At 40.2% G+C, this 18,316-nt stretch overlaps 1 protein-coding gene across 3 annotated transcripts in view; it reads left to right on the top strand.

Annotated features, from left to right (window-relative positions):
- Nucleotides 1-18,316, top strand: part of rps6kal (ribosomal protein S6 kinase a, like) — a 182,660-nt gene that overhangs the window by 132,628 nt on the left and 31,716 nt on the right. For all 3 annotated transcript variants that reach the window (XR_010976484.1, XM_068047782.1, XM_068047781.1), the window contains 3 exons: nucleotides 309-411; nucleotides 5,618-5,742; nucleotides 5,927-6,049. Coding sequence is in view for 2 of the 3 variants with exons in the window: in XM_068047782.1 (XP_067903883.1) it covers nucleotides 309-411; nucleotides 5,618-5,742; nucleotides 5,927-6,049 (351 nt within the window). In the remaining variant the exon portion in view is untranslated. The remainder of the gene's footprint in view (nucleotides 1-308; nucleotides 412-5,617; nucleotides 5,743-5,926; nucleotides 6,050-18,316) is intronic.

Below are 18,316 nucleotides of genomic sequence, written 5' to 3'. Positions count from 1 at the left end.
ATAAAACATTTGTGTTTTTTATTTTACATTTTCTGGGCTATTAGAGTGCATTTGTTCTGAAATTATATGTAGTATAGAATTTGTAATTCCGACGCCAAGCAGAACATATGAATTCTTCTTTAAGGTCTCAGTACCCTGTAAATTGTGAAAAGGTGTTACAGTTTTGTAAATCCAGATTTTTTTTAATGTAGTCTGAAAAATAAACCAACAATTCAGAGTAACGTACTTGGGTATTTATAATTGTACGTATTGTAATTCATAATGAAGTGACTGAGGCATGTAAAAACTAAGCATTCTCTTTTTCTCAGAAACTGGTCAGAAAGGAAATTCAGCCTCCATTTAAACCTGCTTCTGGTAAGCCAGAAGATACTTTCTGCTTTGATCCAGAATTTACAGCTAAAACACCAAAAGGTACAGATGAATACATTTTTATTGTCAGTTATCACTATGAGTTGGGTGGAAACCTAACTCATCACCTTCCCCAAAACAAAAGGTTTTATCATTTGGTTTGTGCTTTATGTCGTAGATAAATCTTGAAGGACGTTTCATCTCTGTTGTAGTGACTACGTTATATGAAAGCTTAAATAGGATTTAAGTTTCTGTATGCTCTTTACATTATTCATTATGATTTGAACAATCCAATAAGTTTAAAGTATACGTGGATATTTAAGATGATCTCTTCTGTATATATCTTCATATAGTGCCCTCTTTTCACTTTTCCCATAATGTTAGAATTATGGTGTTAGTAAAGCATAAATGCTTTCAACTCCCTTGTGTTTTAAAATAAGCTCTTTAAATTTATATAAGTTGAAAAAGCATTCTTAGCTGTTCGCATTGGTGCCCCCTGTATCTGTTAATTGGTGGCGACTGGGTAACATGCACACATTACCTGATTTCTGAGGAATATTCACAGGAAGCTAACTGAAGAGGAAGGATATTTTCAAATTCAAAGCCAGTGAGGCCACAGTATCAGACTTGCATCAGGCCAGCAAATCCTTCAAATCAACTCAAGTTATCCTTCGCATGGTCACCCTCAAATTAGCAGAGTCACTAAAGCTTTTGGAAGAATGAGCTGCATTACTACTTAATCTTCTAAGTTCTAGTCAGAAAAATCCCCTGTGAAGGAGGAGTCCTTTTCTCAATCTGGTTTGAAGTCTCTGCATTGCTCAGATGATTTGGCACCAAATAGGAACTGGACAAAGCAAAGATAGCACACCTTACTATTTGGGATCAAATTGTCTTTAATTCCCTGAAGTCTCCTCTAATATCATCATGGGAATAGGCAAGAGACCCTGTTTGCCAAGTACCAGGAAATAGGAGCTAAATTAAAGGTTGAACTGCATATGTTATAGATCATTACCCGAGCCATGTGCAAATTGACATATGGTTAAGCAGATCAAGGAAGTGAACATGTGGCTGAAGGCGTGTTGTGTGAAAGAGGGGTTCCAATTCATTGGACATAAGCACCAACACTGGGACAAGAAGGAACAGTACCATTAGATGGGCTCCACCTGAACCGAGCTGGGACCAGGGTTCTAGCGGAAAGAATAAATTGGACAATCACAAGGACTTTAAACTAGTAAGTAGTAAGTGGGCTAAGGTGGAAAAGGTAGTATTGGTAATATTTTGAAAGCAAGCAAAAGAGGAGAGAGCAGAGCAACGGTCAGAAATTGTGCTTTGGGCACTACAGGTAAAGGGCAGACTAAAAGGTATAAGGTAATTAAACCAGCAAAGCGAAATAGGAAATGTGTGAGTAAAACAATAGAGCAGAAGGACAGGTTAAGGTGTGTGGCTCAAATTAGCGTTCTTTACACAAATGCATAGAATATAAGGGACAAATTTGAATGAATTGCAGGTACAAGTTCAACTTGAAGAGTATGACTTGGTAGCTATTACTGAGACATGTCTGCAAGACAGGACTAGGAACTAAATATACCAGGTTATAAGGTCTATACATAAGAACTAGGAGCAGGAGTAGGCCGTCCGGCCCCTCGAGCCTGCTCCGCCATTCAATAAGATCATGGCTGATCTTTTCGTGGACTCAGATCCATTTTGGGAAGATAGGGAAAACGATAGAGGGGCAGGAATAACCTTAATAATTAAGGATACACTAGGAAAAAGAGAGTGGTCAGAAGCAATGTGGGCCCCTTGAAAACTGATGATGGTGATATTGTGAGTTGAAAGAAAGAAATGGTGGGCATGATGAATAATTACTTTGCATCAGTATTTACAGTTGAAGAAGTCAGCCTATTAGACATCCCAAGGAAACTATTGAATCAGGGACAGGGACCCAACAAAATTAACAGAAGTAAGTTAAAAGTAGTGGAGAAATTAATGGCACTAAAGAGCGACAAATCCCGAGGACCAGATGGTTTCCATCCCAGAGTGTTAAAGGAACTATCATGCAGGCCCCCACCTGCTGAGAATGAGGCACATTAATTTTGTAATGAAAACTGATTTTAAACTGTTACTGGAGTGAAGAAAGACTTGTTAAAAAAAAAAATCACTGGGCTGTTGACTGGCAAGACATTTGCATATTAACAGACATTGAGGGCAGGGAGGTGCATTCCAGCCCCTGCTAAGATGATGCAATACACACAGCCAAGACATGGTCAGACCAGTTAGTCACATGACTGTCCCGCTTGGCAACCTGGGTTTTTTCTGAATTGTACAAAGAGGTTTGAATTGAGAGCCTGCAGAAAGCACAATGCTCCTGGACTGAAGAAGACCTCCTGTCTGCTCCCATCTCTTTCTCACAAGCCTCTAATCCACTGCAGACACATGAACCCCAAGAGAGAAAAGTCTCCGACAACGAACAAGGTTTAAGAAGAATACTGGGCCCCAACGAAAAGCAAGATCTACTTAGAATCAAGGACGCTACGGTGAACTTGAAGACCTGTACCAAAAACTCTTCAGATATTGCCTCAAACTTTTCCACTTTATTTTTTCCGCTCTTTTCTGTCTCCATTTGCATGTGTTTATCGCGTTTGCTTGCTAGCATGTGCGCATTGTGTATCCATAGGCATTAACCGAATTAGAGTTTAAGTTTAATAAAATCTCACTTTTCTTCTTTAAACCTAAGAAAGCCTGTTTGTGTTGGTTTCTTTGTCTTATAATTGGATAGTGGTGAACAAGGATTCACCAAGAGGGAGCTAAAAACATGGTGCGTTTTAAAATTAAACCCGGTTACAGTAAGAGCAGGTGAAGGCTGAAAGGGAAACCTAGACCTCTTTCACACCTGGTCGTAACAGAACTAAGTGAGAACATTGCAGATGCTCTGATCTTCCAAAGTTCTCTTGATTCCCGAACCGTTTCTTTAGATTGGAAAATTGCACATGTCACTCCGCTATTAAAGATGAGAGAGGGAAAACAGGGAATTATAGACCAGTTAGCTTATCATCTGTTTTCAGGAATTTGCTAGTCTATAAATAAGGATAGGGAGACTTTACATTTTGAAAAATGTTCATCTGATCAGAGAGAGCCAGCATGGATTTGTAAAGGGCAGGTCATGCCTGATGAATTTTCTTGGATTTTTTGAAGAGGTGTCTAAAGTAGTGGATATAGAGGGATGTCTGTGAATGTTATTTATGTGGACTTCCAGAAGGCATTTGATAAAGTGCCTCATAAGAGACTGTTAGCTAAAGTTGAAGCTCATGGAATGAGCAGGAAGTTGGCTGAGCAGAAGACGACGGAGAGTAGGGATAATGGGCAGGTACTCCAATTGGCAGGATCTGACTAGTGGTGTCCCGCAAGGAAGTGTGTAGGGGCCTCAACTATTCACTGTATTCATCAACACTGTGAGTGATGGGATAGAAAGCCACTTATCCAAATTTGCCGATAACACAGATGGGCAGCATTCCAAGCAGTGTGGATAGAAACATAAAATTCCAAAGAGGTATGAATAGATTAAGTGACTGGGAAAAACTGTAGCAAATGGATTCCATGTTTGCAAATGTGAGGTCATCTACGTTGGACATAAAATGGATAGAACAGGGTACTTTCTAAATGGAGGTCCAAAGAGACTTGGGGTGGGGGGCGGTGTCCAGGTACATGGGTCATTTAAAATGTCATGAACTGGTTAAATAAAATAAAAAAGGCTAATGGAATGCTGGCCTTTATATCTAGAATATAAGAGGGTGGAAGTCATGCTTGAGCTATACAAACCGCTGGTTAGACCACAGCTGGAGTATTGTGAGCAGTTTTGGGCACCACACCTTGGGAAACATATATTGGCCTTGGAGAGAGTGTGGAGTTACTCAAATGATACTTGGATGCCTAAGGGTTGAGCTGCAAGGAGTGATTGCACAAACTAGGGTTGAATTCCCTTGAAATTAGAAGGTTTAGGGTGATTTGAACAAAGTTTTAAGACTTTAAGGGAATGGATAGGGTAGATGCAGAGAAACTATTCCTGCTGCTTGGGGAGTCTAAGACTAGGAGTCATAGTTTAAAAGTTAGAGATTTTCAGACAATTTATTTTGCACCAATTTTTAAATTTAAAACTGAGATTGATAGATTTTTGTTGACCGAAAGTATTAAGAGATATGGGGTAAAGGCTGGTTTAGGTCGCAGATCAGCCATAATCTCATTGAACGGCGGAACAGGCTCGAGGGGCTAGATGGCTTGCTCCTGTTCCTATGTTGGTTTAATTTCTTCAAAACATCTTTTTAAATTTTGTCCTTTTGAGTATTTTCTAATGATGCCAGCCTTCAGACATAGTGTACAAAAGCAAATATTTAACTGCTGGTTTATTTAGGGAAGACTAGAGTTGGAGATTTTAGCTCGTGTCTAAGGAACCCAATCCCTCAGAAGCAGTTTAAAAAAATGAACTCTGTCTCCTACTCATCTCATATACATATATATATATATTTATGTATGTGAATGTGAAAGCAAGTGCTTCTAGGTCCATATTAAAGTGCGTGGTCAATGCAGGTGGATAAAAACCTGAAGACTGGTAAATCACAGTGTAAAGACTATAGTTCTATCCCTTTCTGCATTTTTATTAAATTCTTTAACCCATTATTTTAGCAGAGCTGTTGAACCATTTGAAGTAAACTAGCTGATGACTGTTAGAATAGCTAACAAAGGAATTTAATCAGCAGATTAAAATGGTTTATATGCTAATCTGCCCACGTAATTTCAAGGCTCAAATCTTCAAGTTGGGATCCGTGGTGATCCATTGGTCATTTTAGATCTCTGTCTGGACAGTTATACGATAGCTTCTGACAGCATTATGGCATTCCTTCCCAGACAGCAGTCATTTGTTTCAGAATGTGTGATTTCCATAAGGCTTGAAATTTCAGCTGAAACTATATCCGGTTTTGAATAGCAAAGCATCATATTGTTTTAAGGATAGCTTTTAATCTGTGGACAGAAATGCTTATTTTAAAAGATCGTGTGATTTTAACAAAACCTTTTAAGTAACTTGCTATTGCTGGGAATTGTATTTGTGTTGTAATGTTGCTTGTCATTTAATTGCTCAGGAACATTGAATTTTATTAAGTGTATATATTTCAAAGTTAAATGAGATTATGCCACATCTAGAACATCAAGAATTACAATATTCATATTTTATTATGGAAAGAAATAATTAATAATTGAATGTGTTCCCTTCATTTAGATTCGCCTGGTATTCCACCAAGTGCTAATGCACATCAGCTCTTCAGAGGATTTAGTTTTGTTGCAACCAATGCAGTGGAAGAAGTTCAAAGCAACCCACTCACAGCAGTACACCCTATTGTACAGGTATGATGCACAGATGGTCAAATATCAGGTGATTGCAATGCTGAACTTAAGTGTCTTTAGACTAAATGCTAATGTTGGGCAAGATTCTGTGTTTTAAAAAGAAATCTAATATTTTTGATGTGAAGGAATGCCAGAGCGAAAATCATACCTACAGATTTAATTTATTTGTGTTTGGTTGAAACAGCTGCATGGGAACAGCATGCAGTTCAATGATGGATATGAGCTAAAAGAAGATATCGGGGTTGGCTCCTACTCAATCTGCAAGCGCTGCGTACATAGAGTTACCAATATGGAGTTTGCTGTCAAGGTAATTAAGGAATACCTGGTCATCTAATCGTAATGTGCAGCGCTGAAAGTTTACTGGTACATTAATAGTATAGTTTTTTAAAGAAACCTTATTTGTGGTCCTCTTTGTTTTAGAGGAAGGAACGCATTTCTATGTTCGCCAAGTCTCCGCATCAAACTCTCCGTTCGCTGATTAACTACATTTCTATTGTGTAATGAACTTTTGAGTATTCATTTCTTAATGTAATTTTTAACAAGTACACTTTTTCGACTAAGTGAGTTATTGGGGTTTGGAGGTGAAAGGGACAATGTGCAAATCCATTGCTCCACTGAACTCCTAAAACGTATGTTTGTGAAGCACATATTACAAGTTACAGTTTGAACTTTTTACTTTTGTTCTACTGTTTACTTTTGCTGACTGCAAAGTAAAATCAAGCTGAATATTGTCATGCTGAGTCATTTGCAGTTACAAATCATAACTTTATAGTTTACTCTATCTCAAATTATTAAAAGAGAATTCAATTTATTTTAACCATATGATTTTCTGTTCTGCCAGGTGTTCTAAACTATTTTGTCAACGTGATATGTAATTGGTAACATTCAGAGCAATTGTAGATTGGGCATACTGTGCGTAATGTATGCAATTTATCTTTGTGTTGGTGTGGTGGGAGTAACTTCTGGAGACATGACTCATCACCCAGAAAGTTTTGAATTTTGATATTTGGTAAATTTTTGAAGCAGAATGTTTTATATGTGTAATAACTTTCTGATGTGTGTACTGTGCAAATGGGGGAATACACCCTATTAAGTTAGACTGAAAACTAGAACTTTGAATTATGTATGTTGTGATAATCTATTAAGGTAATATAGCAATTATGTAATCTGACAAGATGAGAGGTAGTTAAGACACTGGACTAAAATTTAATAAAGAGGAGCCATTAGAAACGCTCGTTGTACTTAAAGTTGATAAGTCACCATGACCGGTTGAGATGCTGAGGATACTGAGGGAAGTAAGGGTGGAAATTGCGGGAGCACTGGCAATAATCTTCCAGTCCTCCTTTGTTACAGGGGTGGTGTCAGAGGACTGGAGAATTGCAAATGTTGTACCCTTGTTCAAAAAGGGGTGTAAGGATAAGCCAGGCAGTTTAACCTCTGTGGTTGGAAGGCTTTTAGAAATGAGAATCGGGGACAAAATTAACAGTAACTTGGACAAGTGTGCACTAATTAAGAAATGTCAGCATGGATTTTTGTTAAAGGCAAATCATGTTTAACTAACTTGATTGAGTTTTTTGCTGAGGTAACAGAGTGTTGATGAGAGTAATGTGGTTGATGTGCATATGGACTTCCAAAAGGCATTTGATAAAGTGCCACACAACAGGCTTGTCAGCAAAGTCAAAGCCCATGGAATAAAAGGGAAGTTGGCTAAGTGACAGGAAACCGAGCAGTGGTGCATAGTTGTTTTTCGGACTGGAGGAAGGTATAGAGTGGGGTCCCGCAAGGGTCGGTACGAAGACCATTGCTTTTTTTGAAATATATTAATGACCTAGACTTCGGTGTGCAGGGTACAATTTCAAAATTTTCAGATGACTTAAAACTTGGAAGTATTGTGAACTGTGAGGAGCATAGTGATAGACTTCAAGAGGACATAGATAGGCCTGTGGAAGATGAAATTTAATGTAGACAGAGTAGATGGGGAGAAACTGTTCCCATTGGCTGAAAGGTCGGGAACCAGAGGACACAGATTTAAGGTGATTAGCAAAAGAACCAAAGGTGCCGTGAGGAAAAACCTTTTAACGAAGCGAATGCTTAGAATCTGGAATGCATTACCTGAGAGTGTGGTGGCGGCAGATTCAATCATGGCTTTCAAAAGGGAATTGGATAATTATCAAGAAAACAAATTTGCAGTGGGAAGGGCGGGAGAGTGGGACTAGCTGAGTTGCTGTTGCAGAGAGCCGGCACAGACAGGAATGGCTGAATGGTCGTCTTCTGTGCTGTAACCATGATGTGATTCTGATACAATTTTTTTGACTGATAAAGTGTGGAGTATATTGGAAGGAGACTTGAGCATAATATAATAGGGGATGTAGGTGAATCTGGATTTGACACACTGTGTAATTATTATAGGTGGTCAAGTGTGAAGGAGGATTGATTTTGACAGCCTAGAGATCCCAGCTCCAACATCATCTCTTCCCCCCCCCCCCCCCCCCCCATCCCACGTGTGGAGGTTGGAATTCAGATGGCTTTGTGATGGGAGATTTGAATTGGGGTGTGACCCAGATGTACTGGAACTCTGATCGTAGATGTGTCAATCCAGATTGAACCGAGCATTGTATGTATGGCAATTGCTAATGCTTTCAGTTAGGTACTGTATATTTTCTACAAGCCCTCATAATTCCTCAGTTTTTGTGCTATATTGTTCAATGATACCCTCGCAGGGCTAGGTTTTGTTCCTTGAGTTTGGCAGCTAACCCATACTCCCTTCCTACTTCTTGCAGCATTGATTGGTTACTCAACTTATTGCTGTTTATGGGATCTTGTTATGTGCAGGTTGGCTGCCGTGTTTGCCTATGTAACAGTTATGGAATATTGTGCTTGTTTATTGCATGGGCAGCCATCTTAGATGTTTGAGAGGTGTCAAATGGCAAGCCTTTCAGTTAAATGAAAAAAATTGCACTTCCTGCTGCATACCAGGCACCAGAAGTTCGATATATGATGCTCTAATACAGGTATCAAAGAGGTGGTCATCTGTGATGAATTCATTGCATGTCCTCCACTGCCTAAAAGATGAAAGATAGCAGGTACATGAGAGCAGTATCACCTCCAGCTTCCCCTCTAAGTCACACATCATTCTGATTTGGACATATATGCTGTTCCTTTGTTGTCAAAATTCTGATGTGCCCTATGTGTTTGCATTGTATGAACACCTTCACACAAGACCACAGTAGTTCAAGAAGGTGGTCCAACACCATCTTCTAAAGGGCATCTACGAATAGGCAATAAATGCTGGTCCTGACAATATCCAGAGAATGAATTAAAATAAAATTGTGGCACTCTTACCAGATGGAACCAAACATTCTACATTTACATTTGTGAAGATTTTGAATCTTGGGTACTCTCCTTGCTTTTAACTAGCTTGTTCAGAATTCCTCATTCTTCTCAGCTCTTGTTTTGAAACACATTGGCGAGTAGGTGATAAGTTCTAGCTGATGTTTTCCTCCATTCACAAGGTTTGCAGGGTGATGCAACGTCAGGGATGAATATGCAAGTTCGATGATGTGAAGGCAATCCTCAAAATGTGATAAATACTTGGTGCACATTGTGTAGGAAGTTAAATTATTCCAAGCAAGGAATCTTTGTTTCCAACATTTGCTCTGCCAAATTAGGGAATTGAAGCAACTTTCTAACTGTTACGTCTGCCTCAAACTGTGAAGTGTAGTTTACTCTAAGGAAACTCTTCTGGGCTTCATTTTTGACAGAACTGTCTTCCTTTCCTAGAAGGCCCCCATTGAGTTATTAGAACATTAGAAATAGAAACAGGACTAGACGATGCAACCCTTTAAGCCTGCTTTGCCATTCAAGCATATCATGAACTTCCACATCAACTCTACTTTCCCATAGTGCCCAAAAATATATCACTGTTTTTCTTGAATGTTCTCATTGACTGAGCATCCACAGCCTTCTGGGATAGAAGATTCCAAAGATTCACAAACTGTGAAAGAAGAAATTTCTTGTTTCTAAATGGCCAGCTCCTCATCCTGAGACTCCCAGTTATAGAGTCATACAGTCAGGGGAAACAACCTATCAGCATCTACCCTCTGAAGCCCTCTCAGAACCTTGTACGTTTCAATGAGATCAACTCTCATTCTTCTAAACTCCAGAGAATGTAGGCCTATTCTACTTAATCTCTGCTCATAGGACAGCCCTCTCATCCCAGGAATCAATCTAATTAACCTTTGTTGCAACCCCTCTAAGGCAAGTGTATTCCTTGGGTAAATAGAAGGAACTGTACACAGTACTCCAGATGTGGTCCCAAAGTCCTACATTATTGCAGCAAAACTTTTTACTCTTATATTCCAACCACCCCCCCCCCCCCCCACCCTCCCTTGCAGTAAAGCCTAACATAAAGTTTGCCTTCCAAATTGTCTGCTGTACCTGCATGTTAACTATCTGTGATTCGTGTTCAAGGACCTCTAAATCCAACATTTGCTAGTCTTCCATCTTTTAAAAATATTCTACTTTTCCATTCTTCCAACCAACATGAATAATTTCACATTACCCCACATTATATTCCACCTGCCACATTCTTGCCCAGTAACTTGCCCAGCCTTCTTGCGTCCTCTTCACAGCATGATTTTCCACCTAGCTTTATATCAGCAAACTTGGATTTTTACAATTGCTTCCCTCATCTAAGTTATTGATCGATTGTAAATAACTGATGCCCAAGCACTGATCCTTCTGGCACTCCAGTCATTAAATCCTGCTATCCTGAAAATGACCAGTTTATTCCGACACTTCTCTTTGCCCTCTTAACCAATTCTCAATACATGCTAATAAATTCCCCCCAATCCTATGAGCCTTAATCTTGCATAACAACCTCTTGTGTGGCACCTTATTTGAATGCCTTCTGAAAACCCAAATATATTGCATCCACGAATTTCCCTTTATCCTGCTCGTGATAGCCTTAAAAAAAAAAACTCAATATATTTGTCAAGCATGCTTTTCCTTTCATAAAACTGTGTTGAACATGCCTAGTTCAAGGATACCTGGTAAAACCAGGTTCAATGTTGTGTGTCATCCTTCTGTAGACTTGTTTTCTAGCTTTGCTGGCTGTTGTGTAATTCTAAGGCTACTTTGCTCTTTGTCCAGGGTTGATGCAGAACTCACCCTCTTGTTCAGTCTCTGACTCTACAGTGCATCAAATGTTCATATTCAGCAGAATAGTCAATTAAGGGCACCTTGAATTGTTGATGTTGAGGAGTTTCATTGTAGGATAAGGACATAAGGAATAGGTGCAGGAGTAGGCCATGCAGCGCCTCGAGCCTGCTCTGTCATTCAGTAAGATCGTGGGTGATCTGATCTTGGCCTCAACTACACTTTCCCACCTGTTCCCCAAATCCTCTGACTCCCTTATAGTTCAAAAATCTGTCTATCTCAACCTTGAATATATTCAATAACTCAGCCTACACGGTTCGCTGGGGTTGGGAATTCCAAAGATTTATGACCCTCAGAGAAGAAATTCCTCCTCATCATATTAAGTGGGCGACCCCTTATTTTGAAATTGTGCCCCCTAGTTCCCCCACGAAGCTGAGCATCCACTCAGCATCTACCCTGCCAAGGCCCCTCACAGTCTTATATGTTTCAATAAGATCATCGCTCATGCTTCTAAATTCCAATGAGAGTAGGCCCAACCTTCACAACCATTCCTCAGAAGACGACCCCTTCATCCCAGGAATCCACTTTGTGAACCTTCTCTGTACTACCTCCAGTGCAAGTATATTCCTTATTAAATAAGGAGACCAAGACTGTATGCAGTACTCTTGGTTTGGTCTCACCAAAGCCCTGTACAATTGCCTATTTTTATACTCCATCCCCCTTGCAATAAAAGCCAACACTGCATTTGCCTTCTTAATTACTTGCTCTACCTGCATACTACGAGGACACGCAGATCCCTCTAGCACAGCATTCTGTAGTCCATTTTAAATATTTTGCTTTTCTATTTTTTTCTACCAAAGAGGATAACCTCTCAATTTCCCACATTATACTCCATCTGCCAAATTTTTGCCCACTCATTTGACCTAACTATATCCCTTTGCAGACTCTTTGGCCGGGATTTTATTTGGGTAATGGCAAGAGCCTCACGTCACTTCCTCTGGGGAAGGTCCACTACTTAAGTGGACAGTGGTGGGCCTTTTCCGGGATCAAAGACCCTGGCAGAAGTCCCGCCTGTTGAGAGTTGCTGGCCACTGGTAATGGACCACCGGTAGCCATGGATCGCCAAGACACCCAGGCCACAGGTAAGTCAGGGTGGGAAGGGTTTCATGGGGTGGGGGTCGTGGGGGAGGGGTTGTAGGGGGAGTCTGCAGCAAGAGCATGGGGTGGCACTCGAGGGGGCCCCCACTCCCTGATGCTGGGTCCCTTGTTCAGGCGCTAAGTGCCTTTTAACGAGGGACAGCTCCCCCCCCCCCCCCCGCCTCCCGACCCCCGTATCCAGCAAGCAACCTGCACGGGTTTGCTTAGTGTGCTCCCTGTGTGGTGACAGGCCTGCCAGTGTCTGAGTTAATTCCGGCGGTGGCAGGAAGGCCATTCACAGGCCTTCCCGCCCCTGACTTAATTTGGGTGGAGGCGAGAAGGTGGTGGGGTCCATCCCACCCAATTATATTCTCTCCCCGTCTCCAAACCAATGCAGGGAGATCATAAAATTCCCCGTTTGTGTCCTCCTCTCAACTTACTTTCCCACCTATCTTTGTATCATCAAATTTGGTCGCAAACACTCATTGCCTTGATCTAATTTATTAATATAGATTGTAAATAGTTGAGTTAATGGGGGAGATGGTGACGTTGTGGTAATATCCCTGAATTAATAATCCTGAGGCCCAGGATAATGCCCTGGGGACACGGGTTCTTGGCCTAAATGTGATTTCAGACCCACAGCAATGCGGTTGACTCTTAACTACCCTCTGAAATGGCCGAGCAAGCCACTCAGTTCAAGGGCAATTAGGGATGGGCAACGAATGCTCTCCTTGCCAGCGACACCCGCATCCCATGAAAGAATTTTTAAAAAAAGGCCCCAGCACTAATGCTTGTGGCACCCCACTAATTACGGTTTGCCACCCTGAAAATGGCCCATTTATCCTGACTTTCTGTTTTCTGTTAATTAGCCAATCTACTATCCATGCCAATATACTATTCCCAACATGAGCTCTTCTGTAGTCACCTTTCATGTGGCACCTTATTGAATGCCTTTTTGAAATCAAAGACACTCCATATACTGTTCCCCTTTATCCACCCTGCTCGTTACTTCCTCAAAGAACTCCAATAAATTCGTCAAACTCTAATAAACTTGCCCACAAATGTGCCCTTATTCTTTGTGCAAAGCATTTCCTAATGAATGGTACCTTAGCAGAGCTGATTTAGTACCTCATGTTTGAATACCAATGCTTTGTGACGCCCCACAATTGCAGGAGCTGAGTCTGTGGTTATGGGCACCATCTTCTTGATGCTATGCTGTTGCTTTTGAAGAAATTATTGGAACTGCTTGAAAGAAAATATTCCTTTCATACAGTATTTCAAGGGTGACTTTGTTAATAGCTTCAGCAAATATTTTGCCATTTTAAAATTAGCAAAAATAGCTAGCCTCGCAGTGCTAGTTACATCACATGGTTTTATCCACCACAGTGGCATAGTACAATGCACCTTTCAGATCCATGAGTACTTGTTAAAAGACCTTTTATGTAATGTGACTGTGTTGAATCAGACACTGGGATTTCGCACATCTCTTTCCCTGTACTCTCATCAAACCTTACCAGTGCAGCTTCCACTTTTTAGGCCTTAATAACTGTAGCATTGCTAAATGACTTCCCAGCATCCAGTATTTCTTACAATCATGTCTTGATTGCTGTTTGCTATTGGGTCACTGCGAGACCTGAAATAGTGACAGCGAATTGCCATTTGTCTTTAATTTCAAGTCCAAGTGGATAAGCATTATGCAATGAAGAGCAAAAGCTTTCATATTTCCATTCGTAAAACTTTTGCACCACGAAGCACCACAATGGTTCTCTGGAAAAGTAAAGACATAGTTACATGTCCAATAATACTTAAAGCTGTATTTCCAGAATCCGCTTTCCCACTTTGATTCGATTCAATACATTTCTGATATTGGCATGTGGAGTAAAACAATTTTTAATATGTGCCCATTGTCGCCACACAGCTATGGAAAGAAGTAAGTGTCAACCATGGCTCAGTGGTAGCACGCACCTCCGAGGCAGACGGTTGTGTCTTACTCTAGGGACTTGAGCATAAAACCTAGGCTGACACTCTAGTGCAATGCTGCAGGAGTACTGCACTGTCAGAGGTGTTGTCTCTGTGCTGAGATGTTAAACCGAGGCAATGTCTACCTTATCAGATGGGCGTAAAATAAAGCCTAGCTACCCGACCTGAACCCCACCAAACCTGGCTACATATGTCAGGTTCGGGTCTGGTCTGTATTCTGCGTCCAGCATTTGGGCTCTGGTTGGGTCAGGCTGGACTCTGCTGTTTTGTTTCGTATTGTTTTTGTTTTAGTCTATGATCTTTTTCTGTTTCAAAAATGTTATTTTCGGGTCTCATCAGGCATTTAAAAAAATTAAAGGACTCGGGCCCGGGTCGGTCTCGGGTTGGCTGTTGTCAGGTCTGGCCTTAATTTTATACCTGAGCCAGGCTTTAATGTAAAATATCTCCTAGCATTCTTTGAAAAAGAGTAACTGAAATTCTTCCAGGTGTCTTGCTGATATTTATCTCACTGACTCCTGAAGACAGCTTATCTGATTGTTATTATGTTGTTTTATGGGATCTTGCTGTGCACAAATCGGTTGCCATATTTCCTACATTACAACAGTAACTACACTTCAAAAGTATTTAATTGACTATAAAGTACTTTAGAACGTCCAGAGGTCATGGAAGACTATACAAGTGGCAGTCTTTTAATACATTGAAGATCGACATGGGACTCTGGAATGCACTGCCTGAAGAGGTGGTAGTGGGAGGAACCCTCAACATTTAAGAAGTATTTAGATGAGCACTTGGAATGCCATAACATACAAGGCTATGAGCCAAGTACTGGGAAATGGGATTAGAATAGTTAGGTGCTTGATGGCTGGCACAGACACGACGGGCCGAAGGGCCTGTTTCTGTGCTGTATACTCTGACTCTTCTTGCTTAATGGTAGACGCACCCACATGCTGCCGACCTTACACTGGAAATGAAATTAAGGTTACATCCCTCTGTATCAGTGGGCTTGTGCTGGAAAGTTCTGCCATTTACTTATCAATTTATTGGCAGGTGGTGGTGTTGAGGAAGATTGAATTTTGCAATGGGAAATAGAGGGGCATTTTTGATGCACTTTGATGCTGAGTCCAGGTTATGTGGCCTCTGTTCTGTCAACCAAGTCATGGCAAGTAAGCACCTGGTCAAGCAGTGGTTACTGGAGCCTCAGTGTTGGGAAAAACCTTCCCCATCAGTGCTGGGTTAACAACAGTTTCAGGAAGTTGTACAAGGGGAAAATATTAAATATGTGTAAATAGCAGAGGAGAAGTGCTTTTGGGGGAGGGGGGGGAAGATGAGAAAAGAAGTAAATTAAGTACTTTTATACTGCAAATCCATTGTGAAAATGGAGCAAAAAAAAAGTGTTACAGTGTAAATAATTGAGAACTTGAGGTTTTGGAGAGGAAGGATAAAACATAGTTGCCTGTACTGTCAAGGTTTGTAAAGTTTATTAATAAATAGGTGAGGCCTTAATCTTTCAGCATTAGGTGTGAAATATTTCTGTCTTGTCAGTCATGTAATATATTGTTTGAATAAATTTGCTACATCATGGTTGTGCTTAGGCTGCAATACAACTGTGGTGAACCTCAAAAAAACATATTCTAGGTCTCGGCTTACCTGTCAGCAGTGCAGTGCGAGGTCTAATCGGCACTTTTATTGATTGTGCTAGAGATAATAGTCAGCAGGCAATCTTAAGAGATGCTATATAAGATCGTCGTTTGGTTCTAGCCTCATTTTCTGAATTTCTTTTTCAACCCCATGCATGTAAAGTTTATCATGGATACAGAGATGAAAGTGTAACACTTCGTTGTGTGTACATTGCATTCATTTCAGTTTAAAAATGCTGTTTTGCTGCAAAATACATACATTCAAAAGTAACAATAGTTAACTTTTTTTTTAAAGTGGAGTTTTTAAAATTAGCTGTCTCAAGAATAAATAATATAGTCTTTGCAGGTTACATTCCTGATGGATGAGGTATTCTAGTGTGGAAATGGTCAAAGATCACTTGAAGTCTTCATCTGGATTTGATAAAAATAGTCCTTCAGAAGATAGGCATTCAACACTTCTGCTGCAGTAGGCATTAAACAGCAATACAAATAATTTCTTGAAAAAGAAAAGCTTTTCTTCTTAGGGAATTAACTTGGCTTGTAGCACCTTCTAAAATTTTTCTGAGAATAAAACAACTCCTGTTTTCAGTTCGCCTCACTGGAAAATCTGTCCAAACTAACCGGTCTCAGCCGGTTTCTGCCAGTTCTACGCACAGTCAAAATGGAAACATTACCATGTGACACATCTCTCTCCTGCTGTTGCCCAGGGTAACCAGAAAATGCAACTGGGGCATACTGTGTCTCAGGAATTCCAGAACCTTAAAGGTGCACTGTTTTTAACAGTCATAAAGGCACACACACTGTGGAGAAAAAATAATTACAGGTCTGTGACAGTGATCAGCTGAAAATTTTCAATGTTCAGTCACTCTATCCTTAATTATAGACTCTTGTAATTTCTTGACTACAGATGTTGGAATAACTAGTCTGTAATTTCCTGGTATCCCCCCATCACTTTTCTTAAATAGTGGAGTGACGTGCAATTTTTCAATCTAAAGGAATAGTTCCCGAATTGCGAGAACTTTGAAAGATTATAATTAGGGCAGCAGCAATGTTCTCATACTACCTTTGAAACCCAAGGATGCAAACCATCTGGTCTTGGGGATTTTCTTACCCTTTAGTGCCATAATTTTCTTCATTGCTGTTATTTAGCTTACATTAATTTTGGTAAGTCCTTATCCCTGATTTAATATTAGTTTCCTTGTAATGTCTGGTATGCTATCCTCTTCCTCCACTCTAAACGCCGACGCAAAGTCATATTCAGCATGTTTGCCATTTCCTTATTTTAGTTGACAATATCACCGTCATTCTGTTATTGGTTTTCAAGGGATCCACATTACATCTGACCTCTTTTTCCAAATATAATTGTAAATTTTTTTTTTACTGCTTTTAATATCCCTTGCAAGTTTCTTTTCGTACTTGGTTTTTGCAGCTCTGTTGTTATCCTTTGTTTTTCTTTGTATCTCTGCTATTTTTGCAATTTTGTATGCTTTTTCTTTCAATTTTATGTTGCTCCTTACCTCTTCAATCATCCATGGCTTTTTTGACAAATAAAGCAGTTGCCCCTTGTGGTATATACTGATTCTGTATCAAATTATTATTTTTTGAACACCTCCCACTGATCATCTGTTTTACCCATTAAAAGATTTGTCCATTTTCTGTGGACAGCTTCTCTCACCACATTGAAGTCAGCCTTACCTAAATCTAGAATCTTAGCTGTTTCGTGTTTCTCCCTTTCAAACATTAAATTAAACTCAGTTATATTATGGTCTCTATTAGTAAATGTTCACACACCATTAGGTTGTTAACTAAATCTGGCTTTTTTGTAGATCTAATATGGCACACCCCCTTGTTTCTAGGACATTTGCTGCAGAAAACTATCCCAGGCAGTCAAGAAATTCACTACCTTTGACATGTGCTAGTCTACTTTATCCCAATCTATGTGAAAGTGAATATCCCCCTTAATACCACTATGCCTTTGCTACCTCCCTTTTTAATCTCTGCATTTATACATTCTATCATTTCACAGCTGCTACCAGGGAGCCCATGCACAGCTCTCACTACAGTCTTATATCCTTTTCTATTTCTTAATTCTACCCATAAAGTCTCCAGTGTCTGCATACCTCTCGTTATGTCCTCCCTTGTTGTTGAAGTGATTTCATCCTTAATCACTAAGGCTGACCTCCCCCCCCCCCCCCCCCCAATCCACCTCTCTTTCCTGTAGACCTCATAATCTGGTATATTTAGGTTCCAGTCTTGACTGTCTTGCAGCCATTTCTCAGTAGTGGCTACCATGCCTTACCCACAAAGTTGAATTAACGTCTGCAATTCATTCACTATATTCCACATTCTTTATACAAATGCATGGAGAACGTTTATTGGGGCCACACGTCTTAACCTGTTTTACTTGCACGCTTCCTATTTCTCGTTCCTGGTTTCATTACTTTGCATCTTTTAGCTTTCCCTTAACCCGTCGAATGCTCAATTTCTGACTATTACTCTACTCTCATCTTTTTGTTTGTTTTCAAACTACTTTTGTTACCTTTTCCACCTGAGCCGTCACCTCCCCGATCCTCTCCCCTCACCACCACCATTTACTAGTTGAAAGTCCTTGTGACAGTCCACTATATTATTTTCGTAGGACCCTGTTCCCAGCCCGGTTCAGC

Source organism: Heterodontus francisci, chromosome 15 (assembly GCF_036365525.1).
Source record: "Heterodontus francisci isolate sHetFra1 chromosome 15, sHetFra1.hap1, whole genome shotgun sequence".
In the NCBI taxonomy this organism is placed as follows: Eukaryota; Metazoa; Chordata; class Chondrichthyes; order Heterodontiformes; family Heterodontidae; genus Heterodontus; species Heterodontus francisci.
The sequence above is the reverse complement of the archived record's forward strand: the minus strand, read 5'-3'. Positions and strand labels throughout refer to the sequence as shown.